This window comes from Lacerta agilis, chromosome 12 (genome assembly GCF_009819535.1).
Source record: "Lacerta agilis isolate rLacAgi1 chromosome 12, rLacAgi1.pri, whole genome shotgun sequence".
In the NCBI taxonomy this organism is placed as follows: Eukaryota; Metazoa; Chordata; class Lepidosauria; order Squamata; family Lacertidae; genus Lacerta; species Lacerta agilis.
This window is the reverse complement of record NC_046323.1, coordinates 48604485-48625376: the sequence shown is the minus strand read 5'-3', so window position 1 is coordinate 48625376 and position 20892 is coordinate 48604485. Positions and strand designations below refer to the sequence as shown.

At 46.8% G+C, this 20892-nt stretch overlaps 1 protein-coding gene across 1 annotated transcript in view; it reads right to left on the bottom strand.

Moving 5' to 3' along the window:
• Nucleotides 1–13882, bottom strand: part of LOC117055790 (mitogen-activated protein kinase kinase kinase 3-like) — a 55972-nt gene extending 42090 nt beyond the window's left edge. The window contains exons 1-2 of the mRNA XM_033165617.1: nt 13800–13882; nt 920–1029 (exon numbers count right to left, since the gene is read on the bottom strand). Of these exons, the coding sequence (XP_033021508.1) occupies nt 920–1029; nt 13800–13809 (120 nt within the window). The 5' untranslated portion in view covers nt 13810–13882. The remainder of the gene's footprint in view (nt 1–919; nt 1030–13799) is intronic.
• Between the last annotated feature and the right edge of the window lie 7010 nt (nt 13883–20892).

The following is a 20892-nucleotide window of genomic DNA, read 5'->3' as shown; positions in this document are numbered from 1 at the left end:
GACTATGCCGAAATGGCTAAAATGACCGGTAGAATCAGAGATCAGGAAGAAGAGAAGAAGAGGAGGAGTTTGGATTTGATATCCCGCTTTATCACTACCCGAAGGAGTCTCAAAACGTCTAACATTCTGCTTTCCCTTCCTCCCCCACAACAAACACTCTGTGAGGTGAGTGGGGCTGAGAGACTTCAGAGAAGTGTGACTAGCCCAAGGTCACCCAGCAGCTGCAGGTGGAGGAGCGGAGACGCGAACCCGGTTCCCCAGATTATGAGCCTACCGCTCTTAACCACTACACCACACTGGCTCTCTCTACCAACATTTTAATAAGGAATGGGGGAAACTTAAAACTTATCTTAAAACCATTGTAAACAGTTGAAATCGTTAGTAGGATTGGAATATCACTTGTAGTTTAATGGCGGATTTTGGATACAATGGAGAGATAAAAGATTTGGATTATTATAAAAGATGCAGGAGGAAACGATTAATAACGGGACCCATAAAGGGGATGAGGGAAGTCCAGGAGATTCCTTGGAATCTCGTTTTTATGTTGTATGCTGGACATGTGACTGTAAAATTTAATCTGAAAAAACAAATAAATAAATTTAATTTAAAGAAAGCCAACTAACTCTGGTCTCACCACCGGGATCTTCCTCCAAGCTGAGTTTTACCAAGGTGAGACTAGGACTAAAATGAAGGAGGGAGCCTACAGGGAGTTCATTAGTTTCAATGGGTCTACTCTAGAGTAAAACATCATTGAATACCACCTGTTGCAAGCAGAAAGGCAGGAAGGCGGTGACTAGCTGAGGGTCAGATTAAGGTTGATGGGGAAGTGCCCCATTCATCCTAATGGACTAGACTCCGGTGTTTGAGGAAGCACAACGTTTGAGCCCTGTAGGAAGGTGTTCCCTGCAACTCAACTCACCTGTTTGTTAGAATAGACATGGTTTTTGTTCCGGTTGGTGTCCAAGAGGCCTCCGCATTTGCCCAAGGCTGCGAGATCTTTCATAATAGAGTTGAGCGCCTCCTCTTCGTCTGCAGAAGACAGGAAACAGATTTAGTCTTGTGAAACACGAGGCTTTCCCCTTCTAGACCTCTCCAAGGCCCTTGAGTTACATACCACAGCACTTAAAAATTGCAATTTCTTCTCAATATGTGCAATTGGGTTAGAAGACCGGAGCACAGGCTAATTCAAGAATGAGCGATCCGAGATTCCCACATGTGTAAAACAAGCTACGGCAAGAATCTTTTATGATTAGAGCGGAAAGGAAGTCTACAACGAGAACCAAGTATGCGCAGAGAGATAAGTGTGTTTAAATGAGAACACTTCACATAATTTATATAGTTGCAAATGTGTTTGTATTTTCAGACAGTGACGCTTCAGTACATTTTTTTTAAAAAAAATCAGTCGTAAGTGCAAGAGTGGCAGACTGCGAAATCTATACATGTAGAAAGGCTAAAAAAATAAATAATTGGGTACAAATACATACATTGATACTGGAAGGAATTTTTTATTTTGTTCTGCAGATTTTAAAGGGTAATATCCAATTGAAGCCAGAACTTTTTTTTTCTTTTAGGGTTAATGGATGCACAACTGGAAAAGAACTGTGGAAGATTATTCCAGGATATGATTACAGTGGTGAATGTTGTACGCACAAAGATGGAAAGATGGAGGAATGGCTGATAAAACTACTGGACTTATTTGAGATGGCAAAATTAACGGGTTTAATTAGAGAAAAATTATTATTGACATTTATTAAGGGCTAGAAACTTCTTGTGGACTTTTTGTGTGTGAGAGAAAATGAACTCGTACCATTTGGATTTGAAGACTGAAAAAAACATTAGCTTATAGAAAAAATAGAATAGTTGGGTGTTAATGAGTGAGTACTGTACTATATTCAGCTGATATATATATTTTCCATTTCATTTCCTTTCTCTTTTTCTCTCCCTACTTCCCCCCCCCCCGTCCCACTTTTTCTTCTTTTTGCCCCTGTTCCTTTTTAGATTATGATTTTTATTCTGGCATATTATAAAAAAAAGATACTTTGAACTGGGTCTGAACTTTTGTACATCTTTTGCTAAGTATCAATAAAAACAGTTGTTGCTGGGTTTTTTAAAAAGGAAATCTATACCTGTAGGTTTCTCGGAAAATTGTGACGAGGTGCTTGGCGGAAAAAATAGGAAAATGCTCCCCTTCCTCCCCCCCCCCCCCGATGTTTTTGTTTGAGAAGAGGAGCTCCTACTACCATGGAATGGAAGGAGAATTACCCTGGTTGAGCTGGGAATCCCCTTCCCTCAAGTTACCAGAATGGGGCAGTGTGGTCCTGTAATTGTCGGTGGTAAGGAGCTGCCATTCCATTTCCCTGGGGTTCCCCACCCAAGGGAAAGATCATCACCAGTCTGAAGCAGCAGAAAAAAAGCTGCAAATCTAAATGTTTCCTTTATGTATGGAAACACTGAACCAGTTCACAGGCCGCAGTAGCCTGGATGCCAGAAGTCAAAGGCTTTCGGCTGTGCCCAAGAGTCCCCATGCCTGGTCATTCTAGCTTTGCTGTGCCATCTTAATGTCCCTCTTTGCAGGGCTCCCAGGTGACATTTTAGCCATGGGTGGGCAGCAGGGCCACTTCTCAACAGGAGCTAAGCTTGGCTCCTGTCGGCGGTGGTCGTGCACCATTATTATTATTATTATTATTAATAATTTGTACCCCGCCCATCTGGCTGGGTTTCCCCAGCCACTCTAGGCAGCTTCCAACAGAATGTTAAAATACAACAATCTATTAAACATTAAAAGCTTCCCTAAACAGGGCTGCCTTCAGATGTCTTCTAAAAGTCATATCGTCGTTTATTTCCTTGACATCTGATGGGAGGGCGTTCCACAGGGCAGGTGCCACTACCGAGAAGGCCCTCTGCCTGGTTCCCTGTAACCTCACTTCTCACAGGGAGGGAACGGCCAGGAGACCCTCGGCATGGACCTCAAGTGTCCGGGCAGAATGATGGGGGTGGAGATGCTCCTTCAGGTATAATGGCATTGTATACCATTTGAGGCATTGCCCCAGCAGCCAGGAAGTCTTCACAAATCTCTGGACTGGTGCGTTGCATTCTGGGTATATTAAGATGGCAGGCAGCCACTGCGGATGAGAGCAGTGCATGAATCCCATTTAAAAGAAGCAGCAGAACCTCCCCTCTGCTAAAATGTGGGAAGGAGGACAATGGAAGGTGTGGCTGATGTGGTGGTCGTGTCAGCAGGAGTTCAGCTGCACTGGTGCATGTTGTGGGGGGCAGAACTGTGCTGCAGGACCCCTGAAATCTGCCACCAGCCCCTTAGTTAATGCTTTACTGTGAACGTGCTGAATTGGGCTCTTTTTTTTGTCGCTGCTCACGCTGGGGAGAAACAAGTCACGATCCCTGACTTACCATTATGACAAAACCAGGTGGTAGTTTGTTTTGCTCCGAAGGAACCACAAGTCAGCAAGCCTTGGCTACAGACTGAGGTTTGTCATGAGCAAAACATAACACGATCCCTGGTTCTGCCGTAACACTTAGCCAGGGCTTGTGGTTTGTTGGTTGATTGATTTCATTCGTATACTGCCCACCACCCGTAGATCTCAGGGTGGTTCACAACACAGAAATGCAAAAGGAGAACAGAAAATACATAGTCAAAACAAAACAAAATAAAAAATTCCTTCCAGTAGCACCTTAGAGACCAGCTAAGTTTATTCTTGGTATGAGCTTTCGTGTGCATGCACACTTCTTCAGATACACTGAAACGGAAGTCACCAGACCCTTAAATATAGTGAGGGAGTGGGGAGGGGTATTACTCAGAAGGATGGTGGGAATGGGTGATCAGCTGATAGGTGTGGAAAACCTGTAGACTACTGTTAACGACTGCAATTTGGTCTTACAGGGAAAGGCAAGGGGTCCTTCTGAGTAATACCCCTCCCCACTCCCTCACTATATTTCCCCACTCCCTCACAAACAAACAAGTCACACACACACACCCCAAAAAAACACATTTAAAAGGCCACAGAATGGTCAATCAACCCAAGGCCTGGTTACAGAGAACCATTTTTGCCGGGTGCCTAAAGGTGTATAACGAAGGCACCAGGTGAGCCTCCCTGGGGAGAGCATTCCACAAATGGGGAGCCACCACAGAAAAGGCCCTGTTCTCATATTGCCACTCTCCGAACCTCTTGTGGAGGGGGCACATGAAGAAGAGCCTTAGGAGATGATTGCGGACGACTGCTTCTCTCCAGCGTGAGCCAGGAGGGATGTGTTGGAGCAAAGTGGCAGCAATTTCGCTTGCGCACAATAAGCTCTTGGTTTATGGCTTCTCCAAATGCACGAAACAGGTCTCTGTCTCCCTCTCCCTCACACACGCAATATCCGTGGAGATAAAAAACCTAGAAAGCACAAGAGCTTGTGAGGGTATCAAGAGTAGCCTTATACCAGGACATAGAATCATAGAACCGTCGAGTTGGATGGGACCTCCAACAGTCATTTAGTCTATCCCCCCCTCAATGCAGGGATCTCATCTAAAGCATCCATGACATATGGGCAACAGGTCAGATCACTGAGCTACCTTGCCTCCTCTCGTGGGCAACAGAGATCTTTCCTCACCCTTCTACACAATTTTTGTTTTAACCAGATATTTGTTGTTGTTGTTCAGTCGTGTCCGACTCTTCGTGACCCCATGGACCAGAGCACGCCAGGCACACCTATCCTTCACTGCCTCCCGCAGTTTGGCCAAACTCATGTTAGTAGCTTCGAGAAGACTGTCCAACCATCTCATCCGCTGTCGTCCCCTTCTCCTTGTGCCCTCCATCTTTCCCAACATCAGGGTCTTTTCCAGGGAATCTTCCCTTCTCATGAGGTGGCCAAAGTACTGGAGCCTCAGCTTCAGGATCTGTCCTTCCAGTGAGCACTCAGGGCCGATTTCCTTCAGAATGGATAGGTTTGATCTTCTTGCAGTCCATGGGACTCTCAAGAGTCTCCTCCAGCACCATAATTCAAAAACATCAATTCTTCGGCGATCAACCTTCTTTATGGTCCAGCTCTCACTTCCGTACACTACTACTGGGAAAACCATAGCTTTAACTATATGGACCTTTGTCGGCAAGGTGATGTCTTTGCTTTTTAAGATGCTGTCTAGGTTTGTAACCAGATATGCCAGTTGCCAAATCCAGGGGTTTTATGTGTGCAGCTATGTGTTCTACTACTGAGCTAGCACCATTTCACCCAAAACCATTCAAATCCTGCTCCAGGCCTTGTCCTGCTGGCTCTACTGTTGTCCGTCCATCAGGTGGCTTAAAGACAACATCTGCCTTCAGTGACTGGAAAATCTACAGCCCTGTGTTCTTCTCCCTCAGCAGCAGTCCAGAAGGATGAACTAACAAGGGAAGACCACACTGATGTACGGAAGAGTCACTTCCCCCTCTGCTCGATCTCCAAAAACATTTGTACTTCAGGAAACCCCTTTCTCTCGAGTTCTGTAAACAAAAATGGATGGCAGGATGTTCCTTCAGACAGTCCCGTATGTGTGGCTTAAACAATAAGAAACCTTGTTTGTTAAAGCATCGGTGGAACGATGCTCAACCTCCAAGTCCTCCCAAAATAATAGTAATAATCAGAATTCATTGGAGAAGACAGCTGCTGTTCACTCAGTCCTGTTTACGAAGGATCTTGGGCAGAAATTTGATTAATCCTAGCTCTTGGGATCCACCCCCACCCCCAAAAGCAAAAAGCTTCCCTAAAAGGGCAGGTGTGCTATTTGAGCAACAAGCTCAATCAAGGCCCAAACTGTAAGGGGGGGAGGAATTTGACTCCATTTGTATTTTAAAAGCGAACCTACCAAATCTGAACTTTCTGAAATGACCTGTGGACTGAAACCCATACTCAGGGCCGTCTTAGGGAGATCGGCCGCCGTGGCGCGGCGATCCCTCGGGCGCCCCCGGCGTGCTGCCTCCCGCACTTGCCGTCCCTCGGGAGGGGGGGTGGGCGAGCAGGGGATGAGGGGCGTGGCGCTGGAGAGGCGTGGGGCTCTGCGCGCCCTTCCAGTGCTCCCGGGATGGGAGGTGAGGGTGGCCAGCTCGCAGCCCACCCGGGAGCGGCATGGGCGGCAGCGATTGTGCTGCCAGAGCGCGAGCGCCCGGCCGCCAGTGGGGACGGAGGCGGGTTGGGGGGCGCCCGGTATGCCGGCGGGCTCGCGGGGGCGCCCCTGGGGGGCGGCACCCTGGCGCGGTGCGCCACTAGCCCCTATGGATGAGACGGCCCTGCCCATACTTCAAAATCTGCAGTTCTCTGGATTCTGCATCACAGTTTTTCAGCCAAGTAATGTGTAGAGAAAGTGTGCCTGAAAATGCGTGTGTTGGTGAAAATAACACACACAAAATGCACTATATGTGGGGGAAACTGCTTAGCAAAACTCCATACAAACATTTGCACATCAGGAGAAATGTGCTCTACAACGCTGGGAAATTTTTCATGAGGATTAAAATAAAATAAGCAACCCACAAATTGTTGCAGAAATGCGGAGAACTGAAGACTTGCAAAATTTGAAACTGAAAGAACCGAAACTGACAGAACCACCCATCCCTACTTGTAAAAGTGGAATCAGGGTCAGGTTTGAACGGAACAAACCTTCCAATAATCGCCTCTGAGAACAAGCAGGACCTCCTGCGCTAATCTCCAAGTCTCTGCCCCAACAGCTCTTTTCAGGGCAGAGCTCAGGAAGCCTTTTGTAGTAAGTGCTTTATCAGGAACACAAGTTCCTCACTGACCAGCAGAAAGGGAGCATATGACAGGGAACCCTGAAACATGTCAGGTGATCAAAAAGAACCGCCGACTGGAAGGCATGCAAAATGACACAAGAACAGGGAACGGGGACCAACGGTCCCACATCAGAAAAAGGGCGCTCCGCTATAAGAAGTGCCAAATTATGGAACAATCTTCCTGGGCAGTGCTGGTCCTCGGTTAGTTTTGATTTAGTTTTCTTCTATTGCTGCAGTCTATTCATTTGGATGACCGGCTGTGAACAATCTCCTTCGGGAAGCTGTGGAGTCTCCTTCCTCGGAGGTTTCTAAGCAGAGGTTGGGTGGCCATCTGTCATGGATGCTTTAGATGAGAGTCCTGCATTGCAGGGGGTTGGACTAGAGGACCCCCCGGGGTCCCTTCCAACTCTTAAGATTTCCATGAATCTGTGGTCAGAGCGCAAGGCAAGTGGAATACGATGCAACTTTTGCAAGCCACGACAATCTCCTCATCCCCAGCGCTTCCACAGCTGATCCTTGGTGCTCCCACAGCTTTTCAGCCTCGCCTTTACCTGTCCCACCCATGTACTCGTAACTGACGCCATCAGATGTAGCAAAGGTTGGCGTGGCAGGACGGAAGCAGATTTGCAGACCAAATGGGGAGGACCAGTGGGGCTAACCAGGCCCACAAGTTGGAGGTTCCTCTCCACTGCTCTCTCTCTCAACTTTCTTGCAATTTCCTGACCACTCAGAGAGAATAGCGGAACAGTGGCAAAAAAGGAGGAGAGCAGGGTTGTGGGGTGCCCCCTGCTGGGGTGTGGGTCTTAGCAAGTGCCCATTGCTATCAACACCTGGTACCTGCACCATTGCGGGGGCAGCAGCTGGCCCAAGGCCCCTCGCTAAGTTCGGGGCAGGGGAAGGTGAGGGAGCTGTGTGCCAGGTGATGAAATTTGACAGCCGCGGCAAGGAATTCAGGACAGCAACAGAGAGAAAAGCCAGAAGGCAACGTAACTCAAGTCACAGTGCCAGCACTAAGACAGGACTGTCTGTCTTCTGCTCACCGAGGACATCGGTATCCGGTGCATTTGAAAACATTGGCACATTCCTCGTTTTCATGGCTGAAGAGTTAAGACGGAAAATGTGGGGGGAACGGCTGGCAACGTCCCCAGAAGCCTGCTTGCCAGTGGCAAGTGCTGGCTCTCTCTCTCTCTCTCTCTCTCTCTCTCTCTCTCTCTCTCTTTCTCTCTCTCTCTTCTCTGAGGATGGCAACACAAGCATCACTCCATGGAGAAGTGTTTCGGTGATGTGAGCCCTCTCTTCACTTGCAGTGCGAAGCGGCGTGGCCCAGGCGCATGTTTGGCACCTCTCTAAGAACCGGCACTTAAAACATGCTCCCTGGCAGTTTAGCTTGCAAGGACATGGGAACATGTGGTCCTATAAATGTGTTTACTGGGATGGGGGACACTCAAGGGGGTGAATCAACAGGAGGGAGGGGTGCTTCATCTCTTCTGTACTCCCCAGTTATCTCCTCGCCCCAATGCCCCTCAGCTTCAATTTTCAGTGCCTAATGGCAGGGGGAGAAAATTAAAGAAAACCTAGTCCATGGGTGCCTTTGCAGGGGGGGAATATGAGGCAGAGGCAGAGCTAGCTGCTCCGGCACCCAGAGTGTGCACATGCTGTGCACCCGGGGGGCGGGGCGAGCATCCCAGGGGGCGGGGGGTGGCAATGTCACACCCACCACACCCCTCTTCCTCTGCCAGTGATATGAGGGCAGGGGAAAGTCTTGAGCACACACTCCAGCCCGCCACTCCCTGATGGCTCTGCATTAACATTTCAAGGGGAAACCCCCTCAAAATGCACCTTTGGGCGGGATTTTTGAGATGAGTACAAAATAGCAAGCACATCCCCTGCTCCACCCATAGGACTCATCCGTCCACCTTCACTCCACCACCACTACCACCCCCCCCCCCAGCCAGGCAGCCCCAGCTAAGTGGCGCCTTCCCCTTGCTGACTTTCACATCACCTCAACTTCCCTTTCCAAGCAGTTCTTGAGAACCCGTTTGGCTTTCTCTCCCACTGCTCAGCTTTCAAATGCTATCTTTTGCCTCTCTCGGCCTGCAAGAGGAAATGAGAGGATTTGCAAAAAGCGGAGTTTAAGAAAACATGCGCTGTCTTGACAGTGGAACGGACTCCCTCGGGGGGAGGGGGTGGAGTTTTTTTTTTAGCAGAGGTTGGATGGCAATCTGTCGTGGGTGCTTTCGTTGAGATTCCTGCATTGCAGGGGGTTGGACTAAATGACCCTCGAGGTCCCTTCCACCTCTACGATTCTATGATTCTACGTAGTCCTGTTACCGCAAATATGAACCATCAATTTTTTTGTTGTTCAAGTAAAACACACACACTCTAAATGCTTTTCCCACCCCACAACCATGTTGCTAGCGTAATATTTAATGTGAGAGAGGGGGAACAGTAAATGACAGGCACAGTAAGTGCTGTTCCAAGTCTTCTCCACTGGCTGGCTCAGGATTGTTTACTTACAGCGTAACCCTGCGCGCGTCTCCCGAGATATAAATATTATTGAGCTTAATGGGACTTGCTCTCCAGTGCAGGGCTGGGAAACCTCTGGCCCTCCAGATGTCGCTAAACTACAACTCCCATCAGCCCTAGCAGCATTAAGGAAGCCGATAGCCAACAGGTGAAACTGGTCCCCGGAACCTGCGCTGTGAGGAGCCGGGGTTTCAAAGAATAGTCTTCCTCCACCCCCCCTCCTTTCATTCAGATAACATTTGTAAGCTAAACTGTGCCCATTGCAGCTTGAAATTATGATCCGAGATTGCCTTCTTATCTTTCCCGCCCGGCCTGAGATTCCAAACCGCAAGCCCTCAAACCTATGCCACAAATCTGCGGCTGATTCAGCCACCTGGCAGGATACCAGCGCCCGCCTACCCACCCCACCCACCTAGCTGTGACAGCTCTGGTAGGCTCAGATCCTGTCTAGATTTCCCAGGCTCCACTCCTCCGTGTGCGTACGTGTGTCTGTGTGCGTGTGGGGGATCGCTGAGAGGGAATCGCTAAGAGGGGGAATCGCTAGTTCGTCTTCGCCGTTTGAGAGCCGGATGAGAAAACAGCTGCGAGAAAACAGGGTCAACATCAGACCACCCAAACAGCTTAGCTGTCAAATGCGGGGGAATATGAGAGAGACGAAGGAACAACTTAGCAACATTTGGAAGGTCTAGACAGGCCTGTTATTGTTGGCTTTGCTAGCAGGCTATTAGTTGGGAGAAAATTTGCCGTAGGTTCCAAGGATCTGCTTCCATCAACAATGGGGAAAGAAACAGAAACGCCCCGTTTAGAAAGATTTAGGGGGCAGATGGTTGGGGCGAAAGGAAGAAAGGGTTTGCAGACTCAGTACAGAACATTATATTTTCAGAATATCGATCTGAAAAGACCACCAGGGAGTTGGGGTATCCTATCTGTTTTAAAACTTGCACACAGCAGGACCACCTAGGAGTTTGGTGGTCTTTCCCTATAAGGACTTAGGTTCAAACGTGGCTTATGTGAGGATGGGAGACCCCTGCAGTCCAGCGGGCACCAAGTGATCACCAAACAAAAGCCTCAGCAAGGATAGGTAGAGGGGCATTCTGCCGTCACCGATTATAGCCTAGGATTAAGATAAGAAACTGCAGTCATCACAGTTTTGGCTCTTTGTGGTTGCTAAGAGCAAACAATGACTGCTAAGACGCCCTGTTTGCACAAATGCTGCCTTCACTTTTTACTGCAACAGCAAACAGGCAGCCAGGTGGCTTCAAGTCTCAGCTTCCTTGGTGGAATCTATGCACATATAAAAAAACGCTGTGAAAATCCTTTTTAAAAAAAGGTTTGGAAAAATACATTGAATTTTGCATAGCTCGCTGTAGCTATCTACAGTAGTGTCACATTTGTATACTGCACGTCACAACACATTTAAAATGTTTTATTTGCAGCTGTGTAGCTGAATCCCTTCTCTGTGGAGATGCGTGGTAGTGTTCAACACAACAAAGGACATATACACCATATGTTCACATTCCCCCTTGCCTGCAAAAAATTGTGGAAACTGTAGTTTCCCCCCCCCACAAGACTACAATTCCCGGAACCCTTAACAAGCTACAGTTCCCAGGTTTCTCTGCACCGCTTGGAGTTGCTGATCGGAAGGTCGGCGGTTCGAGGCCCCATGACAGGGTGAGCTCCCGTTGTTCAGTCCCAGCTCCTGCCAACCTAGCAGTTCGAAAGCATGCAGTGCAAGTAGATAAATAGGTACCACTCCAGCGGGAAAGTAAACGCTGTTTCCACGTGCTGCTCTGGCTTCGCCAGAAGCGGCTTAGTCATGCTGGCCACGCAACCCAGAAAAACTGTCCGCGGAGTGGACAAACGCCGGCTCCTTCGGCCTGTAAAGCGAGGCGAGCGCCGCAACCCCAGAGTCGTTTGCGAATGGACTTAACTGTCAGGGGTACCTTTACCTAGCATGTGGTATACATTTTACACATTCTCCCAGGGAGCGGAGACGCACCATTTTGGGATGTGTACGGGTGGAGAGACATCTTTTTCTTGAGCAGGTAACATGAAGACATGGAGGGCCAAATTCAGCTTATGGGCCTGAGATTCCCCAGCCTTGCACCACAGCATAGGGACTGTCATCTGCTGTCCCTGCCCATCACAATGACAAACACACGTCACTAGTAATAACGATAAATATAACGGTGGAAAACAGCACAAGTGGGCCTTTAAAAGGAAGAATATCGTTACTGGGCCCACACACTGTGCAGATAAAAAACCAACCAAGCCAGAAATCCCTTCTCTCTCTCCCTCTCTCTCTCTCATAATGAAATACTTGGGCAGCTGTTTTTCCTGGAACTTGCAAGCGTTGTGTTCTCCGATACGGCTAAAAGGATATTTGAGTTCTAAAACAGGGATTTCCCTCCCCTGTTCCCCAGGCTAGGTTCCCCTATCACTTATCGCTACAATAAAACCATAACCAGGGAGGTTTGCAATCCGTCGCCACGGCAACAGCCCCGCGGTCCAAAACAGAGCAAGCCTGAGGGGAGGCCGGAGTGGGCCACGTTCCCTGCATCCTACTCGCTCCTGGCTGAAGTTTCTGGTTTCTCACACACGTGGGGGCAGGGAGCAATGGAAAAGCAGCTGCGTCAACACTTTGTGCCTTCGGTATGGCGTGCGAATCGCCCTCGGAGCCGAATTGCACAAGGTTGATCCCCGTTCCACCTTCCTCCTTCGTTTGGGAGAGGAGGAATCTCGGCAGCTCCGGCGATCCAGCCCACCGACTAACTTCTGCATTTGGTGGCGGGCCTCTGTGAACAAACGGACCCACAACTGAGAGCCAGCCGCCCGCCAATCATCCCAATCGTTTAATCACAGAATTGTAGAGTCAGAAGGGATCCCTGAGGATATGCAGCCGTCCCATACGGGGATCGAACCTGCAACCTTGGCGTTATCATAGGAATCTCAGGGGTAAATATGGTCAACAGGATGCTGAATTGGATGAGACATTATATACCAGGGGTCGGCAAGGCTTACAGGGCATGGGCCGGATCACTCCCATGGAGATCCTCCATGGGCCGGGCCGGAGCAGAGCGGCTCCGGAAATCGCTTCTGCGGGTGTCCAGACGCCGAAAACTGTACATGCACAGAAGCGATTTTCAGCATCTGGGCATGCACAGAAGCAATTTCCTTAGCCGTGGAAAAGAGTCCCCATGCCGTGCTGTGCTAGTTTAGTGCAGTGCGCGGGGACTCACCAAGCGGGCGGCTAGTGGGTTGGTTAAATGGCCTCCGTGGGCCGCTTCCGGCCCATGGGCTGCAGGTTGGGGACCCCTGTTATATACAGATACAGATGAAACTGATCATCCCACCCTGATTTAAGGTTATTATCTTGGTTGGAGCAAGTCATGGGAAATCCGGCTAGATGGGTTTTTTAAAAAAAAAAAAAAAAAATCTTGTTTGGTTAATTTATTATCCTGAATATGGAAACAGAGTCTGTTAACCTGGATAATTAGTAGTGCTGCTGCTATTTAAAGAGCCACCCACGTAGCGGTCAAAAATAAACACCAGCATTCTTTGAAAAACATCTGTATGTTATCAATCTGCATAGCATGCAAAAAAAAAAAAGACCGTGGGAGTAAAATTAATTCAACTTTAATTAATATTTAGGATTTAGGTCTTTGTTGATTTGCTCCTATACATGGTGAGCGAATGCCCAGGGTTCCTGCCCCTTTTAATTGTCGGTTACACATAGGAGGGATGCTGACAACTGAGGCTTGCAATGCTGCCCACGTTCAGCGCCAAAACAACAGCCAGGTAAGACACAGAAAGTGTTTTCATGAATTTGACAGACATCCAACGCAGAAAAGGTGAAACCAGCACAGACTCTGAAGGTACTCATCGTACCATAATGCTACTGAGAAGGGTGGGTTTTTTATGACATGGTATCTACATCCAGTTAAATAAAATACCAATTCCCTAGAATGAAAGATGGCAAAGTTCACAACTCCACTCCCCTCAAACAGGCAAACCATCAACAGTTCAGTCGGTAGAGCCTCTTAATCTCAGGGTCGTGGGTTCAAGCCCCGCACTGGGCAAAAGATTCCTGCGTTGCCGGGGCTGGACTAGATGACCCTTGCGGTCCCTTCTACCATTCTATGACTCTACCAGCACATGCACAAAATGGATAAAACATGGGACAAAAAAGCAGGTAACATGCCACACACCCCGTACCACAAAAAAGCAAGCAACCCCTGAACAAACAACAGAAGACAGGGGGTTCTCTGCAGGCCCTAAGGTTGTTGCCTGATGGAACCCACAATCTTTAAAGGTGCCGCAATCTGGGGCTGACATCTATTGCGATTAAAGTCATGGGGCACCCAGCAGCAAATGCAAACTCTGCCTGTTGGTTCTCCCGCTTGATTAACGTCCCGTGTACCACACAGAAGTGTTGGCAATAACTTAGAATGTCCCCCATTGTGCCCTGCCACCAGCGGGAAGCCAAGGTTGGAAAAAGTAAGGGAGTCTTACCCATGGTCATATCTTCATCAGGTCTGTATCCCACGAGTCGAGGGCACTTGTGCCGTACAGGCCTTCAGGTCCAAGGGCTGGCCCTGTGACAATAAGAATGAAGATTATTATTACTGAACCTTTGTAGACGGACATGGCAGAGTCAAATGTGGTTGCATCGCCTGTGCCGAAAAAGCATCTCATCATGACCTCCATGTGACTTTAAACCACAGCATTCTGCCTCCATCCTCCCCACGTGCTGTGTCTTCCTGTCACCCCTTTGGAGGCAGAACAACATACGTCACTACGGTTTGTTGATTCAGACACCGCACCAAACCATAGTTAATGCAAAGTCACTACAAACCATGGTTTCCCATTCTCAGTTGCTGGGCAGGCACAAACCATGGTTTGTCAGGTCAAACGTCACGCCAAACCGTTGTAATACTTCCTTGTCTGAATTGGGCCCACAGTAGTGTTTCCTGCCCTAAATCATTGAAGGAGCAGTTGTTTTCAGCAATCACTTGAACTGTTTCTAGGGTTGCCATGTGTCCTCCTTTTCCAGGACACGCCCTCTTTTTCGTGGGTAGGTAAAATGAGAGTCGCCATAGCGATCCATAGTTAGAAGCAGAAGTCAGCCAATGTGTCCTCTTTTTGCTCTTCAAAATACGGCAACCCTAATTTCACTAGGTGCCAGACAAGTGCTGCTCCTGTGTGCTGAGGCCAATGCTATAGCAACCAACACTTTAGCGGGACCTAGTGGCAGAACACAAGCATTGCAACACCAACAAAACACCCGCAAATTTCTACCTAGATAGGAAGCTCCTTTAACATTAAACTCCCAGGTATCGACTTGCAGATAACCAACCACAGTAAGATATGTACACAAGTAGACACAACCTGAACCCTGCCTCTTTGCATTTGCTTCTTAGACCCTCATAATGGAAACCGTAAACTGTTCACAAATATGCATGACAACCATAGACAACACAGAAATCACTTCAAGGTGCAATCTAAAAATAATGTTGTAAACACCCGAGACAACTTCAGACTCTAAAGCAAGTACAAGGATATTTATTCAAACCTATTTTGAGATATTTGGGAAGGAAGAAGAGATAGATGCATCAAGCCAATAATCTGAAATGGACATCTGAAGCTAAACATGTTGTTCCTTTCGCTTGCTGCTACTTCCTATCTGAGAAACCACATGGCTCTGTTTAGGAACCGAAACTCAGCTATGCCGCCACACATTCTGTTACTTTAAGCAAGAGGCAGAATGACGTATACGGGGATGATGCCTCAAAGCAAACCCTGACCAAAAGAGTGACAGAATTAATCGAGACTGGAGACAAAGACTTTTCAGTTTCAGTCCGGTCCCTGATAACACCACATGGAAAAAATCCCCCCAAAACGCTGACGGAAATGGAATTTGGAAACAATCTATGGGAGATTCAAACTGTGCATCTATGGGAAAGATACAAACGGGGACTGCAACAAAATGTTGCAGGGTGGGGCGCTTCTGTTCAGGCTCCCAAACAACCAGCTTTGGCTTCTTCTAGAACACTCCATTCTGTTCTGCCTCCCTGGGTTTTCCTCCCCTCTCCAGATCCTCAGCACTTGGTGGTCACTGAGCATTTTCAGTCCTCCTTGCGTCCCTTCGGAGTCAAGTGTGAATTTCATGCTCTTTATTCAGCTCATAGCAGCAAATGAATTAATCCTTCCCCAAAACGTCTGCTATATATGCATTATTTACACAATGGGCCCCACGTGATTGGCTAATTCCGGCTAATTAGAAAACCATGGCCGCCTCACTTCCCTGTTTCTCCTGCTGCCACCAGGAGGTAAGCCATGGTTTGGCCTGTTTCACTCTGAACAGACTATTAACTGTAACCAAGGTTTGTTCTTGGTTCACCACTCATGGTTTGTTTGCAGGAGACAAACGGTGAGCCTGGTTTTGCAGGTAGCACTGAGCCAAACCATAGCTTAGCTTCTGATAGTGCGGTGAAAGCAGGAACAGGAGGAGCAAAGCGGTTGCGATTTTATAACTGTGTACTAGTATGCCTGTTCATTCACACTTAACCATGGGTTAACGGGAACGAGGCACTGCCTGATTCACGCCGATATTCCCAAGCACGTGTGCAAACATGCACATATTAAGAGAAGTCACCGGGTGTTTATCTGTAACTGAAGCTCTTTTGTAAACTGGCACTAAATAAAAATTACAAAAAGTGTCGATTCGTTTCAATCCGCCGATCGGTTTTTTAAGCGGCCACAAATGCAGGTCCAGCGCAAGCTGGAAGAGTCATCCGGATTTAATTCAATTTGCTAACAAAAAGGGGCTTTCCTTTGCTTCCTAAGTGGTGCTGAAGCAATAGACCGAGCCTGGAGAATTTAACAAGCAAAATAGAGAGTCAAACGGAAAAGGAAAAGAAAACTTTTCTTTAAAAAGATTCCACCACACTAACTTTCAGCAAGTTTCCGGGAGGTCTGCCAGCTAATGCACAGGAGGCTGTGTGTTGTTGTTGTTTTAAAATGTACTGTGGTACTGTTCAAAAATATTATTGTCAGAGGTTTCTTTCTAGCGAACTTGGGGCCAGCAGAGGGGTAGCACTAGCAAAAGCAATAACCAAATAATGAGGAATGGTTTCAAATGCAAGCTTAGGTGCTGAAGAAACAAATTGTGTAGGGTTTGAAAAACCGAGCTGTCATCATCATTACAGTTTATTTGCAGCGGAAGAATGAAACTTGCAGCTGGACACCCAAAGACAGCTTAAAGTTTAAGACTGAACATTACTTAATGGATGGTGAGCATTTATCCTTCCACCGTTAAGTGTCTTAAGTGCTCACTGTCAACCTTTTTCTTTTTTTGCAGGAAATTCAATCAATCAATCAATCAATCAGTAGCTGAACTGGGTTCCACACAGTCACAAAAACAAATTAATAGAAAAAGCCTCAAAAACAAAAACGCAAAATAAACAGCAAAAAAAAGCGCCAAACTTACCGCTAATCCATTCCAGAAGTCCATTTGACTTCCGAAATGTTCAAAAACCAAGGCACAGCTTCTGTTTGGTGCAGGTGCCCCGGAAACAATAGCTGATAGCCGCATTGGATGTTTGGCTTCCGAAAAACGTTTGAAAACCGGAACACTTACTTCCGGGTTTTTGGAGTTTGAGAACCAAAACGTTTGAGAACCAAGGCATTTGAGAACCAAGGCACCATTGTATTGTCCTCGAATCCTGTTAGCTGGTTTCCCACAGGCATCTGGTTGGCCGTTGTGAGAACAGGATGCTGGACCATGTGGGCCACTGGCCTGATCCAGTAGGCTCTTATGTTCCCCATCTGGAAGGTACACTTCAGTCCCTAATAACGCTTTCTGGGATCTTTGGTCTAGATCAGGGCTTCCCAAACTTGGGTCTCCAGCTGTTTGGGGACTACAGCCCCCAACCATCCCTAGCTAGCAGAAAGAACCAGTGGCCAGGGATGATGGGAACTGTAGTCCAAAAACAGCTGGAGGCCCAGGTTTGGGAGAACCTGGGTCTAGACACGTTTGGGGTTATGCGCTATGATTCCGCCCTGCAGTAAACTTTCAGAATGCCCTATCACTCAGCACAATCATAATGAGGAAGTAGGCTATTCCAGCACTTTAAAATTCCTGCAGTTAGTTCAGAGGCTGTTCCGTGCTTTTCAGCTACACACTTTCAGACCCTTACCGGACTTTTATGCAGAAGTTGTCGAGGGATGGAATGTGCGTACTTGGCGCATCGACTTCCAGGTCTGACTCATCTCATTAATTTCACTACCATCTATGGAATGAGCATGCCTGAGTCGCGAGGGGTTTCCAGGATGAAGGCGGCTGGAATTTCAAAAGAATATTTATAAGTCCTTTGCTCGCAACTTTGTAAATACTCAGGGCTACTCATCTTCCAGATGCACATGAAGAATCCAAAAGGAAGACTAGCTTTCATTAAAACACTGCATCAGAGAAAGGGAGCCTGTGGTCCACTACAACTCCCATAATCCCTGCCCACTAAACCATGCTGTCTGTGGCTGATGGGATTCAGAGTCCATCCGGAGAGCCATAGATTTCCTCCTCTTTGCACTAAAGCAGGCTTCCTCAACCTCGGCCCTCCAGATGTTTTTGGCCTACCACTCCCATGATCCCTACCTAGCAGGACCAGTGGTCAGGGATGATGGGAATTGTAGTCTCAAAACATCTGGAGGGCCGAGGTTACCCAGCATGTTGATGTGTATTTTAATCTGCTTTTAGTTTATTGCTTTTTTATTTCTTTTAAAATTGTTTTAAATAGCTGTTTTTAACTGATTTTACCAATAACATTCTTGTTTTATAGTTTTATTCGTTTTGCAAAGTGTTTTGAGGCTTTTTAAAAATAAAATAAAAACAAATCAAGCTGTCAATACGTTTTATCCAAATGAAATAAAAAATTCCTTCCAGTAGCACCTTAGAGACCAACTAAGTTCGTTCTTGGTTGGAGTTTTCGTGTGCATGCACACTTCTTCACGAAAGCTCGTACCAAGAACGAAATTAGTTGGTCTCTAAGGTGCTACTGGAAGGAATTTTTTATTTTATTTTGTTTTGACTATGGCAGACCGACACGGCTACCTACCTGTAACTGGAATACGTTTTATGAAATAAATAAATACATAACAAATGCAAGCAGGAATAAAAAGGGACAATATTGCAGGAGGACTGGAATTACTGAGCTCCCCTCTAAAGGGTCAATTTCAGTTTCTCTCTGTTTCTCATCTTTCCAATCATAAGTGTAGTCCTCCCCAGTTCCACATCAGCATGAGATTTTTTTAAAAAGTCATCATGCAAATTCAACAGCAGGTTAGTGCTAATCTCTCCTCATGCACATCTCTGTATGCAATTTTCTCTAATATACACATGTTGGCAAAGCAATTTTCCCAAATGGAATGTCTTTTTTTTAATGTTACGTTCACTAATATATATGTGTTTTTATGGGCACTTTATCCCAGTATATGCATTTTTGTACACATTTTGTACACTGGAGATCCGCACTGCAAAATTCGGAGAAGTGTGGATTTTGAAGGACAGCCGTGTTTTGGTTCTCATAGTGTTCTTGAAAGTGAAAGTTAGGTAGGCTTGAGTGAACTCAACTCAAATTTTGCCCCACCCACCTCTGATAGGGGGTTGGACTAGATGACCCTTGGGGTCCCTTCCAACTCTGTAATTCTAAGGTGCTACAATTTCCTTTCGCTCGTGTTGTCCTGCTTCTACAACCACCAACACTTTGATTTATACGCACAAACAGTCCTTGCCTTCATATATCCAGTTCACAATAACAGCATGGGCACACACCACTAAAAACAACTGCTTTTATTTCCTCACATTTGCAACGTGGGTGAAATTTTTAAAAAAATCAAATTTCTATGCCACCCTTCACCAGTAGCTCTCAGCATAAAAATACAAGATAAAAAAAGCAAAATACATAATAAAAACAAGAACGAGAAACCTCACAAATCCCCCCCTCCCACAAGATGTCTGTGTCACTCTCTGATACCACAAGTGTTTGTCATATTTGTGGTTTCAAAATATTAGAAGAAGGTGGGGGGGGGGACTTCTCCTCAACTGAGTGGCTGCTATTACTTTTAGAGTAGAAGTGTGCAGACTTTGAGCTTGTGGGATCTACATGTGATTTTTACTAGGACACCCAGATCCACAGAGCCAGGTCTAAAATAGTGGCTCAGCTGAGCGGATATGTTCTAAGGATTGATGAACAGGAGACCTTCCAGGCACATGTTCAGCCCAGGAATCTATAATCAGTCCCAGAACAAAGCTCAGATTTTTTCCCTCCCTCCACAGAAAAACCGGCTCTTCATTCCTGCGACGCCACAAGAATTCTGTTTCGCCAGCCTAATTTCGGGCAGCTTCCTAGTTATTTCTGTTGGAAACTGCCGTTCAGACATATCTAAAAGACGTTCCTGGTTTGCATTCTGTTCTAGAGCGCTCAGAACATGCGCTCCTGCGCTTAGGAACTTACTATCCCGTCCATGTTGGTGGGACTTATTTGCACATCAACCATTATTAGGCTCCTTCGTGGCTGTAAGGACTTAAGGCTTAGATATGCCCCCCCCCCCCCGAATCAGAAACTGAGAAAGCAAACACCCACTTTGCTTTTCCAGGAAACAGTCAGATTCAACAGAATAGTTCTGCAAAGCTCCTAGGATGTGAAAGAGGAAATGGGAAAGAGCATCCCTCTTTCGAATTCCGCCTTTTGTTCTGCGTACGTTTTCAAGGGAGAAAATCATAATCCCCACCTCACGGTCAAGGGGGCAGTGGGGCTCAGATGGTTTATGGGCTACAGGAAACAAACTCAACTCCATTGCACCAATGGATAGACACCGATGACTCCTTGATGTACACAACTGAAAATTTTTATCTGCAATGGGTTTTATAAGCTGTGTGTCTATGCCTCCGACAACCACCTGCCGCACAGAGTGGGACATTGGGTGGGGAACCTCAGACCCGGGGCTTGAATGTGGCCCTCGACATCTCACTCTCTGGCCCTCAGGACTCTTCCCCATGCTCTCTTTCCCCAGACTACCACCAGAGAAAAGGCACCACACACATGTGTTTTCTTCTTAAGTTACTCCCATATAACATTTTTTTTCTTCAATTAGCACCCCCATACCCCCCTACACGTTAGACCAGTCTTCCCTAACATGGTACCTTTCAGATGTTCCCGACTACAAATCCCATCATCCACAGCGAGTACGTGTCGTGCAGTCGAAAACAAGTGGAGGGGGTGTTATAGAGTGCCTTTGACATTTCTGGCACACTTCTGGCAAAATTTTAATAAGGATTTATCATTTAAAAATCGTTAGTAGGATTGGAATAACACTTGTAGTTTAATGGTGAATTTTGGACATAATGGAGATGTAAAAGATTTGGATTATCAAAAAAGATGCAGGAGGAAAGGACTAACAACAGGACCCACAAAGGGGAGGAGGAAAGTCCAGGAGATTCTTTGGAATCTTGTTTTCGTTAGATATGTGATCGTAAAATTGCAATTTGAAAAACCAAATAATAATAATAAAAAAAATTACAGGACAAAGCGCCACCTTTCAGAAATCC